Raw genomic sequence first — 27,435 nt, forward strand, 5'->3', positions numbered from 1 at the left:
TGGTTTTTCTTCTAACACCCTAGAGAATAAAATGGCGGTCGTTGCAATGCTTTTTTTGCGCAGCAGTCTTAAAAGCGCACTTTTTTTGGAAAAAATTCAACAAAAGACAACAGTAAAGTTAGCCCAATTTTTTTTATATTGTGAAATATAATGTTACGCCAAGTAAATTGATACCCACATGTCACGCTTGAAAATTGCGCCCGCTCGTGGAATGGCGTCAAACTTTTACCCTCAAAAATCTCCATAGGCGACGTTTAAAAATTTCTACAGGTTGCATATTTTGCGGTACAGAAGAGATCTAGGGCTAGAATTATTGCTCTCGTTCTACCAGTCGCTGCGATACCTCACATGTGTGGTTTGACCACCGTTTTCATATGCGGGCGCTACTCGCGTATGCGTTCGCTTCTGCGCGCGAGCTCGTCGGGACAGGGGGTTTTTATTATTTATTTTACAATATTTTATTTATTTTTACACTGTTTAAAAAAAAAAAAAATGTAAACATCCCTTGTAATAGAAAAAAGCATGGCAGGACCTCTTAAATATGAGATCTGGGGTCAAAAAGACATCAGATCTCATATTTACACTAAAATGCAATAAATAACAAAACAAAAAAACAAAAGTCATTTAAAAAAATGACATTTGAAAAAATGTGCCTTTTAAGAGGCGTGGACGGAAGTGACGTTTTGACGTCGCTTCCGCCCAGCAGTGTCATGGAGACGAGTGGGCGCCATCTTAGCCTCACTCGTCTCCAGACACACCACGGAGGAGGACGCAATCGCCTCCGCCGCTACCGACGGCTCCGGTAAGCGGCGGAGGGCACCGGATCGCGGCTGGAGGGGGGGCTAGCTGCTGCCATAACAACGATATCCGCCGCCAAAGTTTGGACGTACATCGTCGTGCCGCAGTCGGTAAGTGGTTAATACAAAGTCCCGCCTCCTATGATAGACAGAACAGTCGTCCAATGGCGGCCCAGGAGACTGGACTTCCTATTACAGAGGCCGCCAAGTAAACAGGAGATCCTCCTGTATGTAATCTGACGACACTCGTCCCGCCTCCTCCCTGTCGCCTTCGAGGAACGATAAATACGATATATATCTTTTGTGGCCCCCCAACGGATTAGGGGGGCCACAAAAGAGATGTATATGTATATGTATGTATATATGTATATATGTATATATAATATATATATATATATATATATCTCTCTATCCAGTGGGGCCGTATGAAACCACAGTTGGCCCGAGGCCTGGACTTTGAACATGCCTGGTCTAGATGTTTATTTCTGTGACTTCTGCAGAAGATTGGGTTTAGTCAGTGATCCTCCAGTTTAGCTTTTGTTACATGACTATGTTCCTTTACATCCGGTCATGTGACAAGCTTGGGGGCCGGGGGAGCCTATAGCTGTTGTGTTTTTTTTTTTTTTTTTTTCCTCTAAGACCCCTTTCACACTGAGGCACTTTTCAGGCGCTTTCACGCTAAAAAAAGCGCCTGAAAAGCTCACGAAAACCTGTTTTCATTAAAATCAATGAATGCTTTCACACTGGGGCAGTGCGCTGGCAGGGTGGTGAAAAAACGCCCCTCTCCATTGAAATGAATGGAAAGCGCTTCAAAAGCGCCTGAAAAGCTCTTCAAAAGTGCACAGTTTTTTTTACTGGAAGTTTACAAGCGCCTCAGTGTGAAAGGGGCCTAAGAAATGTAAAATGTTTAGCTGTTTTTGTTTTTTTGTTTATTTTTTATATCTATCCTATCAAGAACATTTATTATAACATTTGTTTACATTTTAGTATAAGCCTTTATTTAAAACTGAATACCTGACAATTTAAAAAATATATGTATGTTTGAGATGTCTATCCATAAAGTTTAAGTTTATTCCATCTCATGACCTGGTCCCCAGCTATCAGCTATCAGCTAGCACAGCCCATTCAATCACTTCCCCTTGATTTCTTGCAGTGTTTGTTGCAGTAGGGTTTTTCAGCGTTTTTTTTTTTTTTTTTTTTTTTTTTTTTTTTTTTTTTTGCTGTAGCGTTTTTAGCTCTTCTTTTTTTTTTTTTTCAAAACTATACTTCCACAAAAGGTTATGGTTCAAGCGCTAATAAACGCCAAAAAGACATGTTTTTCAGCATTTTTTTTTTTTGTGTTTTTTTAAGCTTTTATCAGAGTTGGAGCGTTTTTACAGTTGAAAAACTCCTCTTAAAACCCACTAGTTTTGGATTTTCTTCCCAGCCAGAAAACGCCCCTGCCAAAAAAACTCTGGACACATAGGATAACTTGCTGGGGAGTTTACTGGCTGCAGAAAGAAAAGTCTGAAACCAAAAACAGCAGCTGTAAAAATGTCTACACTGCTCCTGCCACTCACAGCGCCGGAGCCTGCGAAAGCGGAGGAAACGCCGAGAGAATATGTCGGCCCCCTCAGCGGTGGCTTTTTTTTTTTTTCTTTCTTTCCTTTTCAGCGGTTTACTACCGCTTTAATTATAGCCTTTAGTCTGTTGGGTCTCTACTAACTTTGCACATCTAAACTTTGCAATATTTGCCCTCTCTTTTTTTTTTTTTTGCAGAACTGCTCAAGTTCAGTTTAATTTGAAGGTGACCATTTGGTCTGCAGTCTTCAAGTCATTTCATAGATTTTCAATGGGTTTTAAGTCTGGGCTCTGACTAGGCTATGCAAGGACATTCACCTTTTACTCCTTCAACCATTGTGTGATAATTTTTCCTGTGTTTTGGGTCATTGTCATGTTGGAAGGTAAACCTTCTTCCTATTGACAACTTTCTGGAGGAGGGCAGCAGATTTTCTTTAAGATTTTGACGGAATTTGACACTCACTTCAGTCCCTGCCCTCAAGATCCCCATTTCACATGCATACATACACATGCTAGACAGGAGCCAATTACCAGCATGTCTTTGGAGTGTAAGAGGAAACTGGAGTACCTGAAGGTAACACATGCAAGCACAGGGAGAATATGCAGTGCTGTGGTTGGGATTTGAACCACCGACCCTAGTGCTGCTAGCAGAAGTACTAACCACTTGGCCACTGTGCGGCCCAAAGTATTAAAATGCATTTGTTAATTTTTAAGAAATACAAAGCTGGATGAAATTACCTGGAGCTCAGTTTTAAAACTTTTATTAAATTTGGGTTAGGTGTGGCTTTTTTGGGACACGACTGTTAAAGGTTAAGCTCAAAAAAATAAAAGCACATTTGTTTTTTTTTTGCACGGAAGATTTTAGATAGATTTATCTATCTGGCTATCTATCTTGCACCTGTGATCTGCTGATCAATCTTGGGCTCCTGCAAACTCTTAGCATAGCTGTCTGCTCATTCCTTGTATGTGCAAGCTCAAATGACTACAAGAGCACTCACCAGCGCCCTCGCAGCTAGTTGTGAACTACAAACAGTCAGCCGCACGGGGTGGCAGTACTTGTAGACCTTCATTCACAGGAAACTGAATGACACAGCTGTGTGGGTGGAGCCCTGCACGGCCATGCTGTTTTTACATTGTGACGGTAAGTGCCCGGTGTCGGGGGGGGGGGGGGGGATGGAGGGAATCTGAGGAAGATGCTGGAACGTGTCACGTTCCACCCTAAAAACGGGTGGAACATGTAAAATGTTCCAAAGGTGAACTTATCCTTTAACTCAGGTACATGGACTTGTATACATGGGTGTAGGATTTCTTGTAAACTTGCTGAATGCACACCCCAAGCACCAGGCCTGAAAAGTGCAAAAGGTCAAACTTTTCCGTACACACAAAAAACGAAGCAAAATGTAATCTTCACTTAATGAGGCATGAGAAGACCTAACTTATACTTCACTTCCATTAACCTATAAAAATGAAATTTGAGCCACAAAATGGCTTAAGTCACACTAATGCTGGAAGGACTTTTCCTTGTATCTACTAGTCCTATACTACCATATTCCAAAGTCATTTGCTGGCATCTATTAGTGTAAATAGCACAAGGTAGGTGTGAGCTAACTGGTTTTTAAGGTCTTTGCAAATTTGTTCCATTTTGAATAATTTTTGTAAATTCCCTTTGTTGCCCCAAAGCAGTATTTACAGTAAATTCACAAAGAAGTGCAAAACTAAGCTGCTCATTGTGTAGATCTAATGTGAAACCCTAACCATGTGTCTGAGACATGCTATTCAGAAAACATGATGGTGCCTGTCAGAGCATACCAGCTGGGGGCAAAGACTACTGACAGTTCAAGAAAAAGTACTAAATGTGTTTCATGCCAATATTTTACTTTGTGCAGGTGTCTTGAAAAATTAGGTAATTTTTGTTAATGCACTACATAGCAGCACTGTGGACAGGGGGTGAAAAAGTACTGCATAATGTATGTAAAGGTTAAAATATGATTCTTTGTTTTGTCTGTTTTATTTATGGGCATCTGTTACCATTTTATTCCCATTGTGATAGCAATACAAATGATAGTTTTCTTGTTTATACGGTATGCCTGGTTATATGTCGGTATCGGACAATTTGCCAATATCTTGGAGCTGTGGGAACCCTCATAGAACCCCTCCCAGAGTTCCTCAGGTTTTTTGCTAGTGTCCTTAGGTAATGATTTGTTTTCTAGCTTAACTTTTTTTTTTCACTATCTATAGCTGAGCACCAGACAATCAGGCTATAGCACAACTTCTCGATCGGTACCGTGGGCATGCCACTGGGACTGTACCCAGACACCGCTGGGGAGGGAAGAAGAGGAGCTGACATGTAATGTTGCTTGCAGCACTGGATCCTGTTGGCACGTCTCCTTGAAACTGTATGCAATATGGGGAGTTAGCTGGAGAGTGCTTTACAGGTCCAGGGCAGAGGGGGCCTTGATGGTTAGACCCAATCCCTGAAGACCATTTGGGGTGAACCCCTCAGAAGTTTATAATGTTTGTGCTTTCAGTTCAGCTCATAGGTTGTGGCAAGGACACTGCATTAATGGCAAGATCAGCAAGTCTGTTTCTCGTACTTGATAAAAATGTTTATTGATCTTGTGGCTATGCTAGTTTTTATTCTAAGCCTAATCTATCTAGCACTGTAAAGAAAAATGTGTTGTCCTGTCTGTTGCAACGGCTGCTGTGTACAGGAGAGAACCGACAACAGCTGTGAAATGCCTGGAAAGTGACATCACCAATAGACTTACTACGGAGCTTCCGTTATCAGCTGCCTCTCCTACATGCTCCCACAAACTGAAGCCGCTGCTGACAGCTCAGTATAGGACTGGCTGCAGAATAGGTAAGTATAGGGATTTTTATTTTTTTTTTGACTAAACTTCCACTTAAAGCGGAGTTCCACCCAAAAGTGGAACTTCCGCTTGTACTCCACACCCCCCTCCCCCCTCCTGTCTTTCACAGGTATCCTGTTCCCACTTCCGGGCGCCTCAGCCGTAGGTATTGATGTCACCGCCTGGGCTCCCTCCTCCTTCCCCAGTCGCTGGGCCGGTAGGAGAGAGGAGCGGAGCCTCGCGCATGCACAATAGGGTTCCCGGCGTGAATCTATAAGGCTTCCCTGCCGGGTTGCCTTACTCGCAATGGAGGCGGCATGCACCCGACAGCTGATGGAAACATCAGCTGTGGTGCCGACATCGCTGGACTCCAGGACAGGTAAGTGTCCGATTATTAAAAGTCAGCAGCTGCAGTATGTGCAGCTGCGGTCTTTAAATTTTTCGCAGCGGTGGGCGGACCTCCGCTTTTAAGAGGTGGTATCTCAAACCTACATAATTTTTTTAATGTTTTAAAGAACAGGTTGGTCTCATTCTGTTTTCAGTTTCAGGGGAGTGTGAATGTTAAGTAATCATTAAAAACTGCACCTATACAGCATGATTCTTGAAACTTGAAAATCTGCATTGTTTAATTTTTGCACACTCAGTAAGTATATATTATTCTGCTCTTCTTGTTAGTAAACTACGATTTGTAGCAATTATGTTGTCCAATCTGGATGGATGTTTCTCATTTTTCCAACCTGACAATACAGGGTAAACCGGAATGATGTACTACTATCAGTAGAGTAATTGAAAGAGTCTGCCTTTCCGGTGAATGTACTTGGTCACTTAACTGTAAAAATTAGTAATCCCACTCCTTTATTGCTGCATCGCTTGAGTGTACTGAAAAATGATAATTTAGGTTCTGTCTTTATTTTAGGTCTAGATCACATCTTCAAAAAAATGTAAGCCCCAGCAAGGACTCGTGCATGCTGCCATGCCTGACCATTAAGCGCAGAGCCCAGTGAATTTTCCTGCCAGGGAGGACACAAGTGCTGCACATGGCTGTATGCAGCCATACATGTGTATTCTCAAGAACTTGCATACCCTCGCATATCTGTATTGGTTTTCAACTCTGCACAAGGATATTTGTATCCAGTATTGTTTCTGTATCCATACATACAGCTTCATCCCACTTTCTTTTCACCGTTTGTTAAATGAGTTGCCTAACTCAACGCAATATACTTAAAGACATGAAAATGAGCTGCAATTGAACGGCCCTCTGGAAGTATCAAGGGCCACAATTTTGGTCCTCTATAATCTTTAAAAGAGAGGTATTTGATTTTTTTTTTTTTATCCCATATTCATGCTTGTGTAGGTGGATGCAGCATCGATCTGATGCTGCATCTGTCCCCTGCTGGCCTCTTCACTGAGAACCAAGCCACCGAACATCGCTGATGGCTCGGTTCTCACCTCCCTGAGCAGAGAGCTGCCGACTGTCAATCAGCAGCTCTCCTGCTCTGCTCCTCCATGCTCATTGGAGCGCTGAGTGGTGGAGGGGCGGAAAGCGGCCATCGCAGTGGCTCGCTGAGACAGCAATCAGTCCAGGCACACCTGGCGGATCCAGACTTCCGAAGTCGGGATGACGCAGTGCCTGGACTGATCTTGGTGACGTCAGCAGAGAGCGGACTTCAGACCTCTCTCTGCTGAAAAGGAAGAAGGCCAGACAAGTGAGCTCAGGCTGGACTTCTTTAACTTTACCAACCCTGGTCTACGGCTCGTGCAAATGGGTGATGCAAGATTTTGTGTGAGAAAAAAAAAAAAATTGTCTGTAACCTTAAAACCTTTGTGTTAGCCTTTACTTGCGTACAGTATACATAGTCTCCATTGGCTGCTTCTCAGGGGGCACTGATTGCACACTGTTGTTTACACTCCCCCACTTAACTAGTTATTTGTGCAGCAGTGGCACATGCATAAAATTACTTGGGCTGATTTTGAATAACTAAATACCAAGGTCATTCTGTGCACTTGCCTCCAGCACATAAATCACTCATTCAGGGGGAGATGTACACATCAATAGTTTTGTAATCGGTACACAGTGTTGATATCTATGTGTGTAGAAATCGGACGGACTGTTTAGATATTGAGTTTTAAAAGCAGCGGCAAACCTGCTGATCTCACAGGTTTGCTAATCTGACAGAACTGCTTTTATTATTAAACTTGTAAACAGTCCGATGGATTTGTAAATACTGTATTTCAACATACTATAAGATCCGTTTACTGTTAAAAATAACTGAAATGCAAAACTCCGCTGGGTGTAACAAGATGTCCGCTTGCCCCTTCTCGGTGTATCCTTACTGTGGAGGAGTGCGGGGTGTAGCAAGATGGCTGCGACGGAACGTCACTTCCGTTACCAATTCTGACGGGTCGCCATATCTAACAGAACACCTGCTGGGACCTATGTGCTTCCTTTTAGAACTACAATGGCAGCAAAAGAGGCAATTTTAAAGAAAAAATGTATAATGCAAGTGTGGTGGTTGTCACAATTGCCTATTTTCTGTTTGTGAATCTCAATAATTGTCTATTTACTGCCTGAATATTGTAACAACTGACTGATTGCGGCCTGTGTTTTTTGTATATGGTTGTCCATTTGGAGCCCATGTTTTGTCGGGATAGCCATTTTTGTCAACATATTTGAAATCACATCTGTAGGGATCACATCATAATTTAATCCCCGGTAGGCCTGTCGCTACCAAAGCCTAGAGCTATTATCCTTCGCTTTTTGCCTTGATGCACCGCTATTTAAACCTTCAATTTTATTTAGCACGCCATTATTATCCCCCCCATTATTATTGTTCTGGATGCAGATAATTTCCAATTCTTTGCTGCGTTGCTTTTAGGCCTCCACTTTTTTTTTTAATCCAACTTGATTTTATATAATATATTTATAACAAGAAAATATTTTTGGTCTCTATTCTGTCCATTATTAGTGTTTAATTCTAAAGGGTAACTCAACTTTCGTGGGGGAAAAAAATAGCAAATAAAGAAAAAATAATATAGTGCATATAATTAAGACACTAATCCTATTGTAATTGAATGTTATTAAAAATGACCTTTCCTTTTCAATCTGCAGTCAATGTAATTTTCTGAGAATACATTGCAATATGGCTACCTGGATTGTACACAGAGTGTGTACTGACCACTCCCCAGAAACATCATTTCCTGCTTGTGTGATTGGCTCACCAATTTTCCCTGAAGTCTGCCTAAGATACAAATCAGATTTCAGGCATCCCCTGCAACAAAAATGTCATTTTTTGAGAGATGCTTTTAATAGGAGCATGTCTAAAGGGATGCAGGCCCAGCAAATTTCCTCATTAGTGCTCTTCAGCTCCACACCTGACAGTTATTTATGAAACCACTCTCATTATAACCAACCAAGTACAGACAAAGACAAACATGCATGGATTTCTTCAAAATAACAAAAGGTAGGAATCTGCAACAACATTTGTTATAATCCTTGCAATGTACATAGATCACGCAGAGGGGGATGATTTTTTTCTCAACAAAAGTGGAGTTACGCTTTAATGCTGTTGAAAATAATTGTGATCTAGTGTGTGTGTGTGTGTGTGTGTGTGTGTGTGTTTATAAAAAAAATAAATGCTGTTTGGATGTCAATTATGCTAAGATACACTGCTGGATTGGGGATTAGTTACTCCTATAAGTTTATTTGGTCATGTGTCTGAGAGATTTCCCTTCATTCCTTGTCCTGTAGGCACAAGAGGAAGTGAGAAATCCCTCCAAAGTGAGGAAAATCTTGTCTTAGACAGTTGTTCTGTTACTGTTCTTGAACTCAAGACAATAAAATTTTTGATTTCTTTTGTTGTTTTTTTTTTTTTTTTTTTTTTTTTTGCCCCCTCTCTTAATTCAGTTTTTCTATTTTGCTTCCAGAATTCGACCGCAACTTGCCAAAGAGAAAATTGAAGGTTGTCATATTTGCACATCAGCAACGCCTGGAGAACCCCAAGTTTTCCTAGGAAAAGATAAGGCATTCACCTTTGACTATGTCTTTGATATTGATTCCAGACAGGATGACATTTATTATCAGTGTACAGAGAAACTCATTGAGGGATGTTTTGAGGGCTACAATGCAACTGTATTTGCCTATGGACAGGTGAGAGATTTTGAATAAAAAAATTCTTCTGCCATGTGTTAAAGCAGCAACAACTTCATTGATTTTTGGTACTGGCATTTAAGCTCTTATCTTTTATTGGATTTTCTGTTTTTAATTGAAAAAAGCATCCCCCCTGCTGGCAACACTGTAGAATTAGAATGCTCTCAACATTTTTTTTAGAGGTTGCTACTGGTGTACATCCTAAACATGTAAGATGATCCTCTAAGTACATGATTGATTAGAAAGCAGTATGTTAAATCACAACGTTAATATGTTATTTATTAGTCTTTTTTTTCAATTTCAATATTTCTTGATTAATAAAATGGACATTACAAAGGAAAAAAAGACATTGAAAAAAATGATGGTCATGTATGCTATACATTTATCTGCATATGAAATTCTCTAGTTTTTTTCATATCAGTGGAGAGCGCTTCTGGGTCTATACAGTAAATCTTCATATGTCCTTGAGCAAATTTAGGATTGGGATTGGTCTTGTGGGGTATAACAGATGTGTTTAACAAAGCTTAAAAACAAAAACGCACAGTCCATAGGTTTGGGTCATATTTCTGTCTCAATAAAAATCAGATTTAGTCCTTAGAGGCTATATTATATTCTTTTTTGGGGGGACGCAGGAGCCATAGAGGCAGCTATACTGCCTCCTACAAGAAGATTTTGGACACTAATGAACATAAAAGCGTCCAGCCTGCTATAAACCCTCTCCCAGCATGCCTCAGCTTTTTGCTAGTGTCCTAAGAGGAGGGATTTCCTTTTTTCTACTGTGTAAAGTTTAACCATTTTACAAGAGATTTTTTTTTTTAATCAAGACTTCTCTATGGACTCCTTGAGCTCTTTTTTTTTTATATGCAGCTATCTGGATTGGTGTATCCTAAGCGACAGCTTTGGAGGCTGTACCTGGACCCCGCTGAACCGGCTCACTGAAAGACCTATCTGGAACTTGCTCCTTGGACAATGGGCTCAGCATTATGGCCTCTACAGGACCTTTTTGTGTATTATTAGCTTCAGATCATTTTTTTTTTAGGTCCAGAGCCCCGACAAAGCCTCTGTTGTTACCCCTGTCTCTAAATGCTTGTTTCTAAGAAGGTGTGTGAGTTGGGCATCGGGAACTACTTCATATATTTGAACCAATGGGCATCATTATTACTCCTATTTTCTGTTAGTTTCATAATTTGGGTGGAGGGTTGTACGCATATGCACACTCTGTGCTGTGTTCTCGCCAAAGCTCCTTCAGGCAACACACTGATCCACCTTGGTTATTCCTTGCTGCTGGTCACCGCTGGTGCTTTTGAATTTCTTATGTTTCTAGCAGCAAGTTTGTGTGTTCCAAAGGTATTTGCCTTGTATTCTGAGCTACATTGACCTGGCTATGTTGTGCAACATATTGGATCCCAAACACAAAGGGAGCAGTCCTGCTATATCGGGTCCTTCCAGCTCATGAATCATTTACAGTTCTTGGACGGCTTTCAGTTTTCCCTCTGTCTTGACACTAAAAACTAGGAATGGGCTCAAGCATGTTTGGGATCCCACCTGCCCGATCCCGCCAGGAAGCCCACACTGCACTGTGTGTGCAGTGTGGGCTTCCTGGCGGGATCGGGCAGGTGGGTTGGGACTAAGATCTTGAACACACCCGAGCCCATCTCTAATAACAACCTTTCCCTTGCTTGAGTTCTTATATTCCTCTGAGTTTTCTTTAGCTCCCTTGGGTGTGGCCTCCTTTCCTTCCTCGGATTTATCCCAGATGTATTTCATTGCATTTACGTCGGAGTTTATGGTCCTAATTGCTCATTTGCCTGCTGATTCTGTCCTGCAGTGCGCTGCCAAAAAATGTGTTTTTCTTTCTTCTTATTCGTTTTTTTTTTTCGTTTTTCGAATCATTTGTTATGATTGATATTCGTTATTTTGAATAAATTCGTAACTTTGGATAAATTCAATTTTTTTTTTTTACGTTCCATTCATATAGATGCGGTATTCGTTATTTCGATAATTCGCAATAATTCGAAAGAACAAAGATCTAAAATTCAAAAATCTGAAAGAACAAAAATTAGAAATTCCGATAATCCGAAAACAAAAAGCATTTGGATAATTTCTATTATAATTAAAATATTAAGTTTATTAACCACTTCAGCCCTGGAAGATTGCGCTGCTTAATGACCAGGCCATTGTTTGCGATACAGCACTGTGTCACTTTTAACTGACAATTGCGTGCTCGTGCGACGTTGTCCCCAAACAAAATTGACGTCCTTTTTTTCCCACAAATAGAGCTTTTTTTGTTGGTATTTGATCATCTCTGCGGTTTTTATTTTATGCGCTTTAAACAAAAAAAGTGCGTAAATTTTGAAAAAAAAACACTATTTTGTACTTTTTACTATAATAAATATCCCCAATTTAAAAAAAAAAAAAAAATTTTCCTCAGTTTAGGCCGATATGTATTCTTCTACATATTTTTGGTAATAAAAATCGCAATAAGCGTATATTGATTAGTTTGCGCAAAAGTTTATAGCACCTACAAAATAGGGGAAAGATTTATGGCATTTTTATTATTTTTTTTTTTTACTAGTAATGGCAATGATCAGCAATTTTTATCTGGACTGCGACATTATGACAGACAGATTGGACACTTTGGCACATTTTTGGGACCATTCGCATTTATACAGCGATCAGTGCTATAAAAATGCACTGATTACTGTGTAAATGTCACTGGCAGGGAAGGGGTTAACAGTAGGGGGCGATCAAGGGGTAATTGTGTGTCCTAGGGAGTGATTCTAACTGGGGGGGATGGGACTGCCTGAGTAAGGAGAGAGATTCGTTGTTCATACTTAGTATGAACAACAGATCGCTCTCCTCACCGCTGACGGCACAGAGATCTGTCAATGTGAGCGATCTGAGAGGTTCTGTCTCTGTGGAGCGATCGCAGGTGCCTGGCGGTCATCACGACCATCGAGCACGCGCTTTGGCTCCGGTGGTGCGCATGTGTCACCTAGTGGTCAAAAGGCGACCCGACGTAAGGTAACGTCGTTTCGCCCAGGGGAGCCAACCTGACGCAGTACAACTACGGCGGCTGTTCAAGAAGGGGTTAACCATTAAGGTGTTGTGGTTTTTTTTAAAATTATTATTTATTAATAATAAATAACTACCATAATAGTGTTAAACCTATTAAATTATAGGTATTGGAATTTCCTTTCAAATTTGGATGTTAGTGAACGTTACAAATACAACTTTATCCGAAGTTACCAATTATCCGAAATAATGATAGTTCGTAACTTCGGATAAATTCGTATTCGTTGCGTTCAATAACGGCGACATTTGAAAGGAAATGCCTATAATTGAATAGTTTATAACTTATAGTTTTTATTATTATTATTATTATTATTATTATTATTATTATTATTATATTTATTTATTACTAATAAAAATAAATAATAATGGTTAAACTTAATATTTTAATTATAATAGAAATTACCTGACTGTTTTTCGTTCTTTCGGATTTTCGTTCTTTTAGAACATTTGTTTTAGAAAAAATTCATTAAACGGTCTTTCATTAATTCGGATGTTTCCAAATTAACGCATATGCCTAATTTTGACGAAAGATTAATTCAGAACAAAACGAATTGCACATGTCTACTCAACGCCTTGTCCTCATCTGACATGTCTGCCTCTTTAACAGCCTCTAAGCCTACTGCTGTGGAAGCTTTAGTCTTGAAGTCCTTGCCAATTGATGTTCTCACTGAGGAGTCACAGGCAACTGCCATAAACCCCAGCTCTAGCAAGACAATTTTGGCTCTTAGTGATGTGGTGCATACCGGCCTAAAAATGGAAAACAACATGTAGTACTGACTATTCTTGTAGAGATTTGCCAGTGCTAAAGTATCCCAAACATAAACCTCTGGAAATCCTTTTTAAAACTCTAGTTTGTAGCCCTTGCCGACAGGGTCTCCTTTGCATGTTTGCGGGATTCAGAGGCCAAGGGTTTTAACTGCAAACCCTTGGCCTCTGACTACCCCAAACCTGGCATGAAGGGACACCCCCACTTTCCGTAGTAAGGGTACATCTATTTGCCTTTGCAGACATCTGGTAAGACGGCATCTTGGATGCCTCAGGATGGGAGGTGGTTTTCATGAGAAAACTAGACTTGTGCCCCCACCATTCTCCCCAGATCATGTCTTCCAATGTTTTTTTTTTTTTTTTACAGATAAGCAGACCTTCATACAGCCCTTGTAAGTTTTCTGAATTAGGGGGTAATTGGCTCATTTCCTGTGGCAAAAAAGTTTCATAGTTCCAAAACTAATGGGGTGCATTTGTCCCATCTTGGATCTATGCACTCTAAATGTCTGCATAAAATCCACTAGGTCTGTCATAGCCTCCTCCATTAGGGAAACTTTCTGGCCTCATGTGGATTTTTGTCCCTATTTTTTCAGCGTCTTAGCGATTACTTTGCTTTGTTGAGGCATGTCTTATGCACCTTGTGCTCGGTGAGGTTTTAACCCCTGTGCTTGCCTTGTTGCGCACCCAGGATATCCCAATAGTAGGATATCTGAAGAGAGCAGTTAGCTCAAGCTCTGGGAGACAATGTGGTAAAGAATATTAAAATATAATAAAGTGCAGTGCTATCAAAAATGATTGAATTGATATATATAAACGAAAGTGGCAATCAAAATAATGTTATCTAAAGAAATTTCACCAATAAAAGTCCATAGACCAAGAAGTATTCAAAAGGAAAAAAAGGGGAATGTTGAAGATGAAATCCAGTGTTCCAATTAAATCCAGCTTAAGGAGAGTGAAAAAACGTGAAAGGAACCAGGGGTGCACATGGTATGAAAGTCCAGCTTCTCCAAATCCTCTGTGTAAAACACCTCTCTAGTGATGAGGAAGGATGGCAGCTTACCAGAACAAAATGGCTTTCAACCTAATAGAAAAGCCAACAGCGCAGTAAGGAGAAATATCCCAATGAATCCACAGAGGTGCTGTCAGTTCAGGTGTGTCTTTCTATCCCAGCCTCTTACAGATAAATTATTCATAGCGTGATACTGTATAGGCAATTTAATAAGTAAAAAAGCAAAAGTACACTCACATTGTCAATGATACAAACGAGCATGGAATCAAGCAAATGCTGCAGCAATTGCAAGACTGTGTGGAGTGGCAGTAGGAGCGTGGTAGCGTCATGTCTGGTCCCATCCAACGCGTTTCATCGTATGGTTGATGTCAGGGGCATGGCTACCAGACATGCACCATGAGAGAGAGAGAGAGAGAACGCGCACAGAACATAAGTGCAAAGAGGGCAGAAATTACCATTCCCGTTTAATAAATACCCAGGGCATGAATGCAAGAAGGGTGGAAGCGATCACTCATCTCTGCCCCATACATACGCAGAACCTGGGCACAGAAAGAGCGGAAGCTTCACTTTTTGCCCCATATGACCACCCAAAGGGACAGCAGAGAGGAATGTAAGTACAAATGACCAAACATGTAATATCAGAAAGCACTTAAATAGAACAATAAAATTGTATTTAAAACTCTAAATGTATAAAAAGAAATGCTTTAAACATGAGACCGTTGCATGGTCAGAGGTAACCAAATCCCATTCATGCCATCTGGTGGACAAACTCTATAGCAGCATACCAAATGCATATAAAGTTTAAAAATTAGACTGTGTAAATTAGACCTTAGGGAGACTCCTCTTCCCATGCTTACGTGCAAGGTTCCTTTCCCTGTAGGAAACACGTTTGCGAGGCGTATGTCTGAACTGGTGACATTGTGTTATAAAGAACCCTTTCTGGTCTTGCACAGAGTCCAGATAGTATTAAAGCCCTAGAGTCTTTCTCTTCCTTAGGTGGTTTCAACCTTTTATCTCAATCAGGACATTGCACTTCTTCTCTCTTTCCAGCGCCATTACATCAGGAAATTTCCCCTAATTGTCTAGATGTAGTTTGTGCTGTATGTGCCTACCTTGCATTGCACCGCAGCCACTGTTTCCATTAGGAAGACCGATTCTTTTTCATTCCAGATGTTCCCTGCAATGGGGAACCAGCTTCTCACTCCAGTGTTCTCACTGGCTCAGACAGACCGTTGTTCAAGTGGTCTAAGGAATTGGGTTCTGCCCTTTCCTAACAAAGCACACCTTGCTTGATCTGTAGGTGTTTCTTGGGTTTTTCAGCGTAAGGCAATCTTTATAGGTTTGCAAGGCACCTCTTGGTCTTCTGTTCACACGTTCTTTTTGCCAGGAGGATGTTTAGCCCTCATCTGATGACAGTTTCGTACGTAAGGCCCTTTGGGCTTCTCTTTGAGCGGCATGCAGTCCCCAGTTTTTTTTTTTCCTGTTGTTTTTCTAGGCCTGTGTTTGTATGTTTGTTTGATGCGTTTTCCACCCCTCAGTTGAATTGCATTTAGGTGTTTCAAATGTGTATGAATCCTGTGTCCCTCAAAAAACAGTCTGTTGAGGAAAACAGACCCTACCCTTGTATGCTTATGGTCTTGCTCTCAGCAATGCTTTTGCTAAAAAGCTGGGGTGTGTGCGAGTGGGAGGGATTATACCAGGCTGGCCACTGTTTTTATGTTTCCCAGTGTCCAGATGCTTCTGTAGGCGATCATAAGAGCCAAATGTCTGCAAATTCTGTATCCCTCCATAAACTCAAACTCAAAAAACAAAAAAACAAAAGTTTTTATGCTCAGTGCAAAAATCACATTTTTCAGACTGCTTATTGTAATTTTTTATTACTTTTAAATATATAGATAAGTAGGAGTTGTGATATTTGGAGATATGCATTGACATTATTTTCTTCCGTTTATGTAAGCTGTATTTCTTGATAGTTATACAGAATTACAGCTTGTTGGTTTTTCAGGCTCTGTTTAAATCAGCTGTACAATAAATTATTTTCAAGTTTTTTAAATTTATATGCTTCTGTTCATGATGTACTGCTCCCCTAATAAATATTATTTGATGCAATTTGCCGAATTCTTATTTAGAAGGGCTTTAGATGTTTAAACCAAAGGTAGATTTATTTAGTTTAATTACGTCTGGAGGGTGTTTTGTTTCAGCAAATAAATTCCTGACTAAATTTTTGTTTCCACGAGTCAGATTGTTTTTGTTTTGTTCATATAGATAAATGGTTATTGTTCATACAGATAACTGGTTAACCTATTGTTGGTCCTGCAGTCATTAAAAATTATGACGTGATCTGAGGGTGGCTTGGCGTGTAGCGACACCACTAAACACACGGGTCTCATTGAGTTTATGAAAGTTTGTTGCTTTCCATATGCCACAATGTAGTGTATAATCTGTTAATATTTTATGTTTCCTCCAATCCAGACGGGATCTGGAAAAACCTATACAATGGGCACAGGGTTTGATGTGAACATAACAGAGGAAGAACTAGGAATTATTCCTCGAGCTGTCAAACATCTCTATAGAAGAATCGAACAGAAACAACAAGCTGCACTGGAGCAAGGTCTTCCTCCACCTGATTTTAAAGTTAATGCTCAGTTCTTGGAGGTTTGTTTTATTTATTTTCCATAATAAGTAAAATAGCCCTTAAACACAAGCCCACAACAACTCATGCCAGCTACAACACTAGACTAGGCTAGTGTAGTAGCTGGCTTGGGTTGTTGTGGGCTTTTGTTTATGAGAATGACCGAGCTGCTGTCCTGAAGGGCCATTCACCACAGCACAAGATGACAGCAGTTACAACTGTGCTCTGCCTCCTCTGTTTTTTTTTTTTGTAGTAAAAAAATTGAAAAGGAAGCACAGTGCTGTACTATAGATGGCAGAGCGGCACATTTTCCCTTCTCATCGGGTAGATTTTAGGAGGAGGGGGCGGTGGTTTTGTGGGCTCTGTATACTCCTGTAACGTCCACAATTTAGGCTTCGTCCCAGGGTGGAGTTCTAGCACGCACTGACAATAAAAATGCAATCTTATTTGAAAACCCTGCACAGATTTGAATGGGACCAAGTGCAGTGTGTGATGGGTCCCCTGTAAGGTTTACAAGCATTTTTGGTATTGGAGAGAAGGTTCTTTAGCCACTTCAATACAGGACACTTATACCCCCTTCCTGCCCAGATCAATTTTCAGCTTTCAGTGCTCTCACACTTTGACAATTACTCAGTCATGCTACACTGTACCCAAACAAAATTTTATTATTCTTTTCACACAAATAGAGCTTTCTTTTGGTGGTATTTTATCACCGCCGTTTTTTGTTTTTTTTTTTTTGTTTTTTTTTTTGCGATTATAAGCGAAAAAAGAGCAAACATTTGGAAAAACAAAATTGTAAAATTTTGCAAATAAGTAATTTTTCTTTCATAAATTTGGACCAACATGTAAACTGCTACATCTCTTTCGTAAAAATGGCCCAAATGAGTGTATATTAGTGTGTGTGAAAGTTATATAGTCTACAAGCTATGGTGCCAATAATTGAAAATTGATCTCTTGAGACACAAGCCAGGACAGTACAAATACTCCCCAAATGACCCATTTTTGGAAAGTAGACAGTCCAAGTTGTAATTTTTTCCCTCAATTCTTGGAAAAATAAGGACGTTTTTTTTTCTTTACACAAAATTGTCATATAAAGTTATTTCTCTCACACAGCATATGAATACTTGCAATTACACCCCAAAATACATTCTGCTACTCCTCCTGAATATGGCGATACCACTTGTGTGAGACTTTTACACAGCCTGGTCACGTACAAAGGCCCAACATCCAAGTAGCACCTCCAGGCATTCTAGGATCATAAATTACACACATAATTTCATGACGACCTATCACACTTTTGAAGGGCCTGGAGCGCCAGGACAATAGAAACACCCACAAAAAATACCCCATTTTGGAAAGCAAACACTCCAAGGTATATTCTATGAGGCATTATGAGTCTTTTGAACATGCCATTTTTTTTTCACAAGTTTTCAGAAAATGTGGAAAAAAATTAAAATGTTTTCATTTTTTTTTTTACAAAGTTGCCAATTTTATATATTTCTAACACATAGCATGTTCATAGCAAAAATTACACCTCAAAATACATTCTGCTACTCCTTATTATAGCGATGCCACATGTATGAAACTTTTACACAGCCTGGCCACATACAGAAGCCCAACAAGTAGCACCTCCAGGCGTTCTAGGAGCATAAATTACACGTAACATTTTCTGACTACCGATCACATTTTTGAAGGTTCTTCATATTTCTGGGTTTGGTGGACCAGTGGGCATGCACTTCATTCTTCTTTGTAAGCCCCATATTAAATGTAAGGCCCAAAAACAGTTTAAACTATTCTAGTGTGAGACGTCGCCAATGAGACATACGGGTGTAGGACGAATTGGGGTAATAAATTGCTCTGCATAGAGATTTGTTTGGGCCACCATTTGCTGCAGCAAATCTTCTGGGAAAGACAAAAATAATCTAATTGCAAAAAAATAGTAGTGTTGGGCTGCACACCTGGCTGTGCGGTGAAGGGGGGAAGTATAGCTGACCCTGAGCTGTGACAGGCAACCATAAGGGGTTTACCAAGGCATCGGAAAGGTAGGACTGGGCCCAGATTCTTAGGGTTTGGTGTTTTAATTCCAGTACTGGTACTGGGCTACTCTTGCTGGGGTCTAGCTCCATTTGTGTTGGGTGCCGTTGGGGTGTATGGTGCTGCTGGTGGTAGGCAGGTCTTCTGATGTCGTTACTCTCCTTATTCTTTTAGGAGGGACTGTTTCCTTCTCTGACATCGGTCCCGATCCACTGCTCTCTACTGGCTCGAATTCCGAACCAGAATCAGATGACAGCTCCCCGCTGCTCTCATCATCCGATGTAGTAAGGATGGTATATGCCTCCTCAGATGTGAAAAATCTTTTGGACATGATGGCAGTACTGATGGCGGGCCTGTGTGACGGTACTGATGGCGGGCCTGTGCGACGGTACTGATGGCGGGCCTGTGCGACGGTACTGATGGCGGTACCAATGACAGGCCTTTGTGACGGTACTGACAGGTCACTGACAGCGGTACCGATTGGCGGGACTGTGTGACGGTACTGACAGGTCACTGACGGCGGTACCGATTGGCGGGCCTGTGTGACAGATCCAGACGGGCTGTGTGACAGGTTCTCTTTATTGGGGGGGTGTGTGATGCACAGTAATGTGCACTCACAATAGTAAAATGGCAATCGCTCACTGATCCCTTTCTCCTCCTCACACGATCAGTGTGTGAGGAGAAGAAGCCGGGATCTTCTAGTAATGGCTGTATTGTTTACACTTGTGACTAGCTGTGTTTGAACACAGCCGATCATGTGGTAAATGGCGAATTTCATTGGCTGTTTACCCCGATCGGGGATGGGCTGTGTCCAAGGGACACGTGTCATCCCAGATTGCCCCCGTGATGCATCCTGCTGGATGTCATATGATGCCCAGTCAGGATAATGCAACTTTTCGACCATTCTGTTATTTGGTGCGTGGGAAGTGGTTAATTAAAACTTCTTTCTAAGTGGTTAGAAATATTGTGGAATAAAATGATCTTTTTTTAGAAACCATGTACAAAACTCTCTTGCTTTTGAAATGAGCGTTATATTTGGTGATGTGTGAGCCCTGAGATACCTTTTCCTGTTGGGGCCCACTATGTGGGACCTTCTCTTATTACCATAATATTTGGGTTCAAATTGTGCTATTATTTGCAGCATCCATATGTGTACAAGCAATCGCAGGGCAGCTTGCTTGAAAGGTGACTTTATAGATTTTTTCCTTCTAACCAATATTGTACATGCATTCGATTTGTGGCAACATGTTAACATATTTATTACACACACACACTGTTTTATTTAGCTTTACAATGAAGAAATACTTGATTTGTTTGATACAACACGGGACATCGAGTCCAGGAATAAAAAATCTAACATCAGAATCCATGAAGATTCAAGTGGTGGAATTTATACAGTGGGAGTCACAACACGTAATGTAACATCAGAGGCAGAGGTATGTTTTTTGTTTATTTGTTGTATTTAATATTACTTAACTAATATTTAGTAGTAAAGATAACATGCAACAACTACTCTTTTTATGAAGTTATAAAGCGTAGTTGTTGCACATTTTTATGTTTATTCAAAAGTATTAAATGGAATTGTCTGTTTCCTCATGACTACCAGATTAAAACTTTTTCAGAAATAGTTTGCATTGGGGTTTGTAGAATAACACAGTTGCTATTTATTTAGGACATTTTGGTTCCCTGTATTATGACTAGCTGAAGAGCAGAAATATAAATGAAAATGTGCAGAATTATCTGTTGGCCTTTTATTTACTATTCACACATATCACTGTGACCTGTTATGTTACTTTTGGCACTGCTCAAAGTAGAGGTGAAAGCATATCCCTGTGTCCCAGAGCATGGGGTGTCCACTTCCCCCTCCTTGACTTAGTCATAGTCCCATACACTGGAGATCAAAATTGGAGAACAATTTATGAACACTTGACTTTTTCAGAAATAATGTAATCTTCATTGCTCAACATTTAATGGAATTTTTGTTGTGGCTGTACCATGCCAATAGAACAGTGTTTTTCAACATAACCAAGCAAGCACTTCAGCAAAAAAAAATTATTTTGTAGAAAACACAATGATCAAAATTGGAGAATGACAGTTACTGTAGCACGGAGAAAGATTATAACAAATTTCTGAAGCTTACAACAATTAGGCAGTGTACAGGCCCTTGCTTTGATTGACCTCAGCACATCTGCAGCCACAGAATATCACCAGTGTCTCACACTGTTCTGGTATGATTTTGTTCCACTCTTCTTCCAGTCTCTTCCACAATTCGGTGACTGTAGTGGGTTTCTTGGCCATAACTTTGTCGCCAAAGTTTTTTCAGAGGTTTTCTATTGGGTTTAGATAAGGACTCTGAGCTGGTCATTTGATTATTTCAATAGTTTCAGCTTCAAGGAACTGCTATACTCGTTTTTCTGTGTGATAAGGGGGCATTGTCGTGCATGAAAATTGGCTGATTGAGTGATGAACGCAGGGAAGGAACCGCATGTTGTCAAAGAAGGTTCTGGTGAACCTTTGCATTCACTCTACCATGTAGCTGTATAAGAGGCCCAACTCCTGCTGCAGAAAACATCCCCCAAACCATGAAGCTTCCCCCTCCACCTTTCATGGACTTCTTTACACACTTTGGGTTCAGTCTTTCCCCAATTTGACAATGAGCATAATGTTTCCCATCGGACCCAAATATATTAAATTGGATTTCATCACTAAAGTGAACTTTGGACCAGTTCTCCTCTGTCCGCACAACATGCTCCTCAGCAAAGGTTAGTCTAGCCTTTTGATTCTTTCTGCTAATGAGAGGTCACTGCAGAGTTGGCTTTCAGCCCAGGTTCACACTGTAGCGAACACAGACATCGCATGTGATTCACACCCGCACTGCTGTGCCGATCACATCCGATGTCTGTGCAATGCGAGTTCAGCCATACAGTTGTATGGCTGCACTTGCATTGGATTCACTGGATTTCACCCCGCACTGGAATCGCATTGCATGGGTGTTCTCAATCTTGTCTGAATCCACAGTTCGCACTGCGATCTGTGAACCGATCTGGGGGTGTCATTAACATTTTATTGTCACCCACATCGGTTCACAGAAGGCAGTGTGAACTGCCTGTGTGAGAGATGCGATGCGGGAACTGGTGCTGGGATCTCGCTGGTTCCCGCATCGCTACAGTGTGAACCCAGGCTCAGTTAAGAATTCTCTTAAACGATAAGACCCTGTATGAAGAGACAGATCCTTACTCTGTTCCCCGCTGAACCTGGTGAGCAATCACAGCTGCAGTGTTGAACCAATTAGATTGCCCATTGAGATTCTCCGCATTATCCTATCCTCTCTTGCATTTGTCATGGACAACCAGCCTTCTTGGGGGACTTGCATGAGTTTGATGTAGAGATGCAATCTAGAAATCACAGATTTGGAATGACAAACTTCTTTTGCTATGGCTAAAAGGGTCATCTCTTTAGCCTTCATCTGGACCACCTGCTGCTGGAGGGTCTCAGTGACTTTAGAACGGCTCACCATCTTGCAGAGTCAGTAAAAACTGGAAAGTTAGGCTTCACGTACACTGCTGCTGGTAAAAGGATGTTCAGAGGCAGTTGGCTGCTTTTTTTTCAGCTGCCCCTGAACTCATTCAATGTTATCTTATGTGTACATGTACACATGTTCGTTTAATGTCGTTTTTAGAGGCTTATCTTTTGAAGGCAAAAAAATCAGTTCAGACGCCGAAGTTTCCGACCTTCCGACCTCAGACACCAAACACCACTAAACGCGGTACCGACGTTTAGCCGTGTTTTCGTTTAGAAGTGTTTTTAATGGTGTCCTATTTTTTTTACATTACAAAACTTAAAAATGATAAAAAACACTAAAAAATTCTTTAAAAAACTTGTAATTGCTTGCTATGCTTCATAGACCATTTTTATACCCCTAATGAGCCCATGATCCAATCCAATACACCACTAGCATTGCTATTAGCCAAAGTATAATTGGAATTTGACCTATGTTGTTAGATTTCAACCAGATGACCCCACCATTGAGCTTCACCCCCGACTTGATCAAACATAGTTGCATGAAATTTAATATCTGGCCTTTTTAATTGGATTTTTCCCTCATGTTAAATTCTAGGTAGCTTCGACAATGATTCGCAGGACTGTCTCTTCCCCTGACCCCAACCTGTTATCTTGGACACCCACTCTTTATCCAAGTTCTAACTTTAACTTTAACTCTAACTGGCATTTCATACCAATGTTTACTCAGCCCCCCCCCCACAACATGACTCTCAGGTTACCTAGGAGACCACCCCACACTTGATTAAACTTCAGTATTTGTCCCTTTAGGGTAAAGAAAGAATCCTTTATTGTAATCTAACTAGAATCACAATGAAACTTTTCATAACATCAACCTTATAAAAAAAAATTAAACTAAATATATGAATCCTGCCAGGGCAAGCTACCATCAGGTGAAACAAAATAAAAAGCAAAATTATTTCTAATTGTCATAACTCTGCTGATGGGGCACAGGTCCGTATATTGAATGTTCTGTGCTGGGTTAGGAGGTGCAGGCTCTGTGGATACTCTTTCATTGTCAATAATGAAATTGTGTAGAACACAGCAGGTGAGTACTACTTTAATAGTGTTTCGCAACATCTAATTGCATTGTGGTCAATAGTACCCGCCATTTTGCAGGACATATGCCAAAAGCACACTCAGCAACTCATCTTGCACGACTGAGTCGATGATTGAAAATGTTTTCTTTGCGGCAATGTCCTTGACCACTGTATGGCCTCATGATGTTTTCAGCAAGGCCGAATGCCTCAGCTACGATGACCGCTGGTAGTATGGGCTCTGTTGTTTTTGGAAGAGGCCTCCACCCAGGAATCCCAAAACGGCCTTCATATATACGATGGCCCATGGCTGGTTCTTAAAGATTCTAGAATCTCCCTGACTGCTGTAGGCACAGACATCCACGCAGATGAATCTTGAATTTGCGTCCGCCAATGCAAGTAATACGATTGAAAAATATTTTTTGTAATTAAAATACATAGATCCTGATTTTGGTGGCTTTTTAACTCTGACATGTTTGCCATCTAACGCTCCAATGTGGTTTGGGAAGTCTGTTTTGACCCAAAACTCATTCATCACGTCTTGCCAAATACGCTCAGTTGGAACATGTATTACCTCACTGTGTAGCTCCTCCCACAGTACAGCGCTGGTTTCTCATGCCACTTTGGTAACTGTCGCAACACCCAACAAAAAATAGTGATGCAAAGATGCATAGGATTGACCCATGGCCAGAAACCTAAATTAAAAAAAAAAAGAAATGACGTATACAGCTTTAAAAAGAAATAAAAAATAAACAAAAAAAAAATATATATTAAAAAAAATTGCAATTAAAATTTGCATAAAAAAGACATTTTCCCTTTACGTCATTCAGGACAGCCACTATTGAAAGATAGTCTCCTCCTCTTCCTGTAGGAAACACTGCGCCAGCCCATAAAACTCTCATTTCCCCTGCCAGACCTCAGTTAATAGTGTTTCCTCCGGAGGGGAGACACTGTGCAGGGAACCAGGCTGATACAATCGGGGAGATTGTGGCCTCTCTCAAAACATCCCCAGGGGAGCAGGGGCTTCCAGCAGTGGATGGCGGTACATACCCACAAACAGCAGCCACCCCTTCCTTGTCAAGCGTGGCATCAGGCTGTGGGGGCCCCCTATCGCGTCCACAGGGCCGCAGCAAGGAGGACACTCCGCTCTCCCTGTATGCTGTACAGGCCGCATTTTTTTGTTTGGAACGAACGGGCCGGACGAAGGGTGACGTCATTTCCGGCGGAGGGCGTACGTCTACCTTTAACCCGCGACTTCCAGTTCCGGTTCGCGGTGCTGATAGGGGGCCAGGCTCAGGCTGGAGGAGTCGGTTTACACGTGCAGACAGTGTGAGACTCTACACAGGCAACCACCTGCAGTCATGTCTGAGGCAGATGCTGCAGCTCATAAGGATGCTAGCTCCAGCCTTCCGAAGGTAAGAGTTCCCTCGGGAGGGGTCCTCTCTACCTAGGATTGTCCCCCCCCCCCCCCCCCATGTACGGTTCCTTACTTAGGGGGGGGACAGACCCCCTGGGTGGTCAGGGGGTGACTCGGATCCCTACAGGTGGGTCGGGTACACCCCAGGGTTGTTTCTGTTAAAGAATTGCTGAATGTAATGTGTTTTCTGTATGTAATTTCAGAAATCCACAGAAAAGACAAAGTCCACTCATGTCTCTAAAAGGAAATGTGCCTCTTGTAGGGACAGTTTAGGGGAAGCTTGGACCAAGGTTCTGTGTAAAGAATGCATAGACTCCCTGGTAAAGGAAAGGGACTCTGAACAGCAGTCCGGCTTGGCAGCCTCTGTAAAGGAGCTGTCATCCACTTTTTCATCCTTTAAAACGCTTTTTGAGAAGTTTCAGCTTCCCCCTAATCCCATTCAGCAGGATTCAACCCCGCCTCACGCTCAGGGCTCTGCTCCTGCCAGATCCACTAATATGGCTATGGCAGAGGAGGTTTCAGGCCCTTCCGGGGTGGAGCTTAGGCAACCAGACAGTGGCACTTCTGACTCCCATGAGGAATCAGAGGGAGAGGACCAGGACGGGGAGTCCAGGAAAATCTCCAGGTATAAATTGTCCCTAGAGGAGGTGGGAGATTTCCTAGGGGCAATATATACAACCCTCGGTATACACGAGGATAAAAAAACCCTCGCACTCCATGACCTTATGTACAAGGGCTTAGGAGATCAAAAGAGAAAAGTTTTCCCAGTACATGAAGGTTCTGGTGGAGACGATTAAAAAAGAGTGGCAGGATCCGGAAAGAAAGCCCTTCTTCTCTAGTTCCCTTAAGAGAAGATTTCCATTTTCAGAGGATCCAGCGTCCATTTGGAATAAAAATCCCAAATTGGATGCGGCTTTCTCTCAGGTCTCTAGGCACACAGACCTGGCGTTTGAGGACATGGGGGGCCTTATCAGACGTCATGGACAAAAGGATAGACTCACTACTGAAAAAGACGTGGGACTCGACAGTCGGTAACTTAAAACCAGAAATGGCTGTTACTGTGGTAGCCCGCAATTTAGAACACTGGCTTTTCCAGATTCAGGAGCATATTGAGGCTGGCACGGCTAAAGAGACTATCCTAGCGTCTTTCCCCACGATTCTGCGAGGAACCGCATACATAGCAGACGCCTCGGCAGAGTCAGTCCGTATGTCAGCCAGATCAGCGGCCCTGGCTAACTCGGCCAGGAGGGCCCTCTGGCTGAAGACTTGGCCGGGCGATGCCGCCTCTAAGGTCAAGTTATGTGGGATACCCCTGACAGGTGACCTACTCTTTGGTCCTGGGTTAGATACAGTCTTAGACCGGACAGCAGACAAAAAGAAGTCTTTCCCACTCAAACGAAATACCCCAACACAGAAAAAGAGGGGGTTTCGTCCGCAAAAGCGCAGGGAAGCCCCTAAACAAGGGGGACAGAAGAAAACCTGGGGCCAAAGAGGCAAGGGCAGAGGAGGGACGATTTTTCGCCCTCCTGAAAAAGCCCAGAAAGATCAATGACTCTCTAAAAACGGTGGGAGGAAGACTGGGGGCCTTCCTTCCACAGTGGGAGATCATCTCCCCCCAATCGGTTCATCCTGGGGATCATAAGGGGGTATCTCCTGGAATTCACAAGGCCCCCCTCACAAACCAAGGCCTTGTTAGACGATCTGAAGGAGTTAGAACTACAAAATGTAGTTTGCAGAGTACCAATGGGGGAAGAAGGAGATGGGGTTTATTCCCATGTATTTATGGTAAAAAAACCCTCAGGAAAATTCAGATTGATTTTGAATTTAAAGCCCTTGAACAGGTCAATTTGCTACAAAAGATTCCGCACGGAGTCAATTTTTACGGTCAGGGCTCTGTTACCGCAGAATTGTTTCACGGTGTCTCTGGACCTCAGAGACGCGTATTTGCACGTCCCTATTGCAGAAACCTGTCAGGCCCTGCCTTTCGGGCTATCCTCCTCGCCCCGAATATTTACCAAAATCCTGGCAGAGGCCATGGCCTTCCTGCGACTGCAGGGTGTGTCAGTTATAGCCTATCTGGACGACCTGCTCCTATTTGCAGTATCCCCAGAATCAAGAGGACACTCTTGATCCAATATCGCCGCTGCTCTGTCTCAGCCAATCAAGAGGAGTGTCCATCCAGGACACTCCTCTTGATTGGCTGAGACAGAGCAGCGGCGATATTGGCTCCCGTCGCTGTCAATCAAAGTCAGTCAGCCAATCATGTGAGAGAGGGGGCGGGGCCAGGTCAGGGGCCCGTGTCTGAATGTATACATGGAGCTCTGACTCGGTCTGGGTACCCCCTGTAGCAAGCTGCTGGCTGAGGGGCACTCAGAGGGAGGGACTAGGAGCAGCAAAGAGGGACCAGAGAAGAGGAGAATCCGGGCCGCTCTGTGCAAAACCAACTGCACAGAGCAGGTAAGTATAACATGATTGTTTTTTTTTTTTTTTTTTTTTTAACAAGCCTTTAGAATCACTTTAACTAAACTGCTCTTTTACTCCCGTTTAGATAATTT

At 41.8% G+C, this 27,435-nt stretch overlaps 1 protein-coding gene across 7 annotated transcripts in view; it reads left to right on the top strand.

Annotated features, from left to right (window-relative positions):
* The window catches only part of KIF21A (kinesin family member 21A), a 279,203-nt gene that overhangs the window by 79,335 nt on the left and 172,433 nt on the right, over nt 1-27,435 (top strand). For all 7 annotated transcript variants that reach the window (XM_073619687.1, XM_073619690.1, XM_073619692.1 and 4 more), the window contains exons 2-4: nt 9,131-9,353; nt 16,675-16,857; nt 20,155-20,304. In XM_073619687.1, coding sequence (XP_073475788.1) covers nt 9,131-9,353; nt 16,675-16,857; nt 20,155-20,304 — 556 coding nt within the window. The remainder of the gene's footprint in view (nt 1-9,130; nt 9,354-16,674; nt 16,858-20,154; nt 20,305-27,435) is intronic.

Source organism: Aquarana catesbeiana, linkage group LG03 (assembly GCF_042186555.1).
Source record: "Aquarana catesbeiana isolate 2022-GZ linkage group LG03, ASM4218655v1, whole genome shotgun sequence".
NCBI classification, from domain to species: Eukaryota; Metazoa; Chordata; class Amphibia; order Anura; family Ranidae; genus Aquarana; species Aquarana catesbeiana.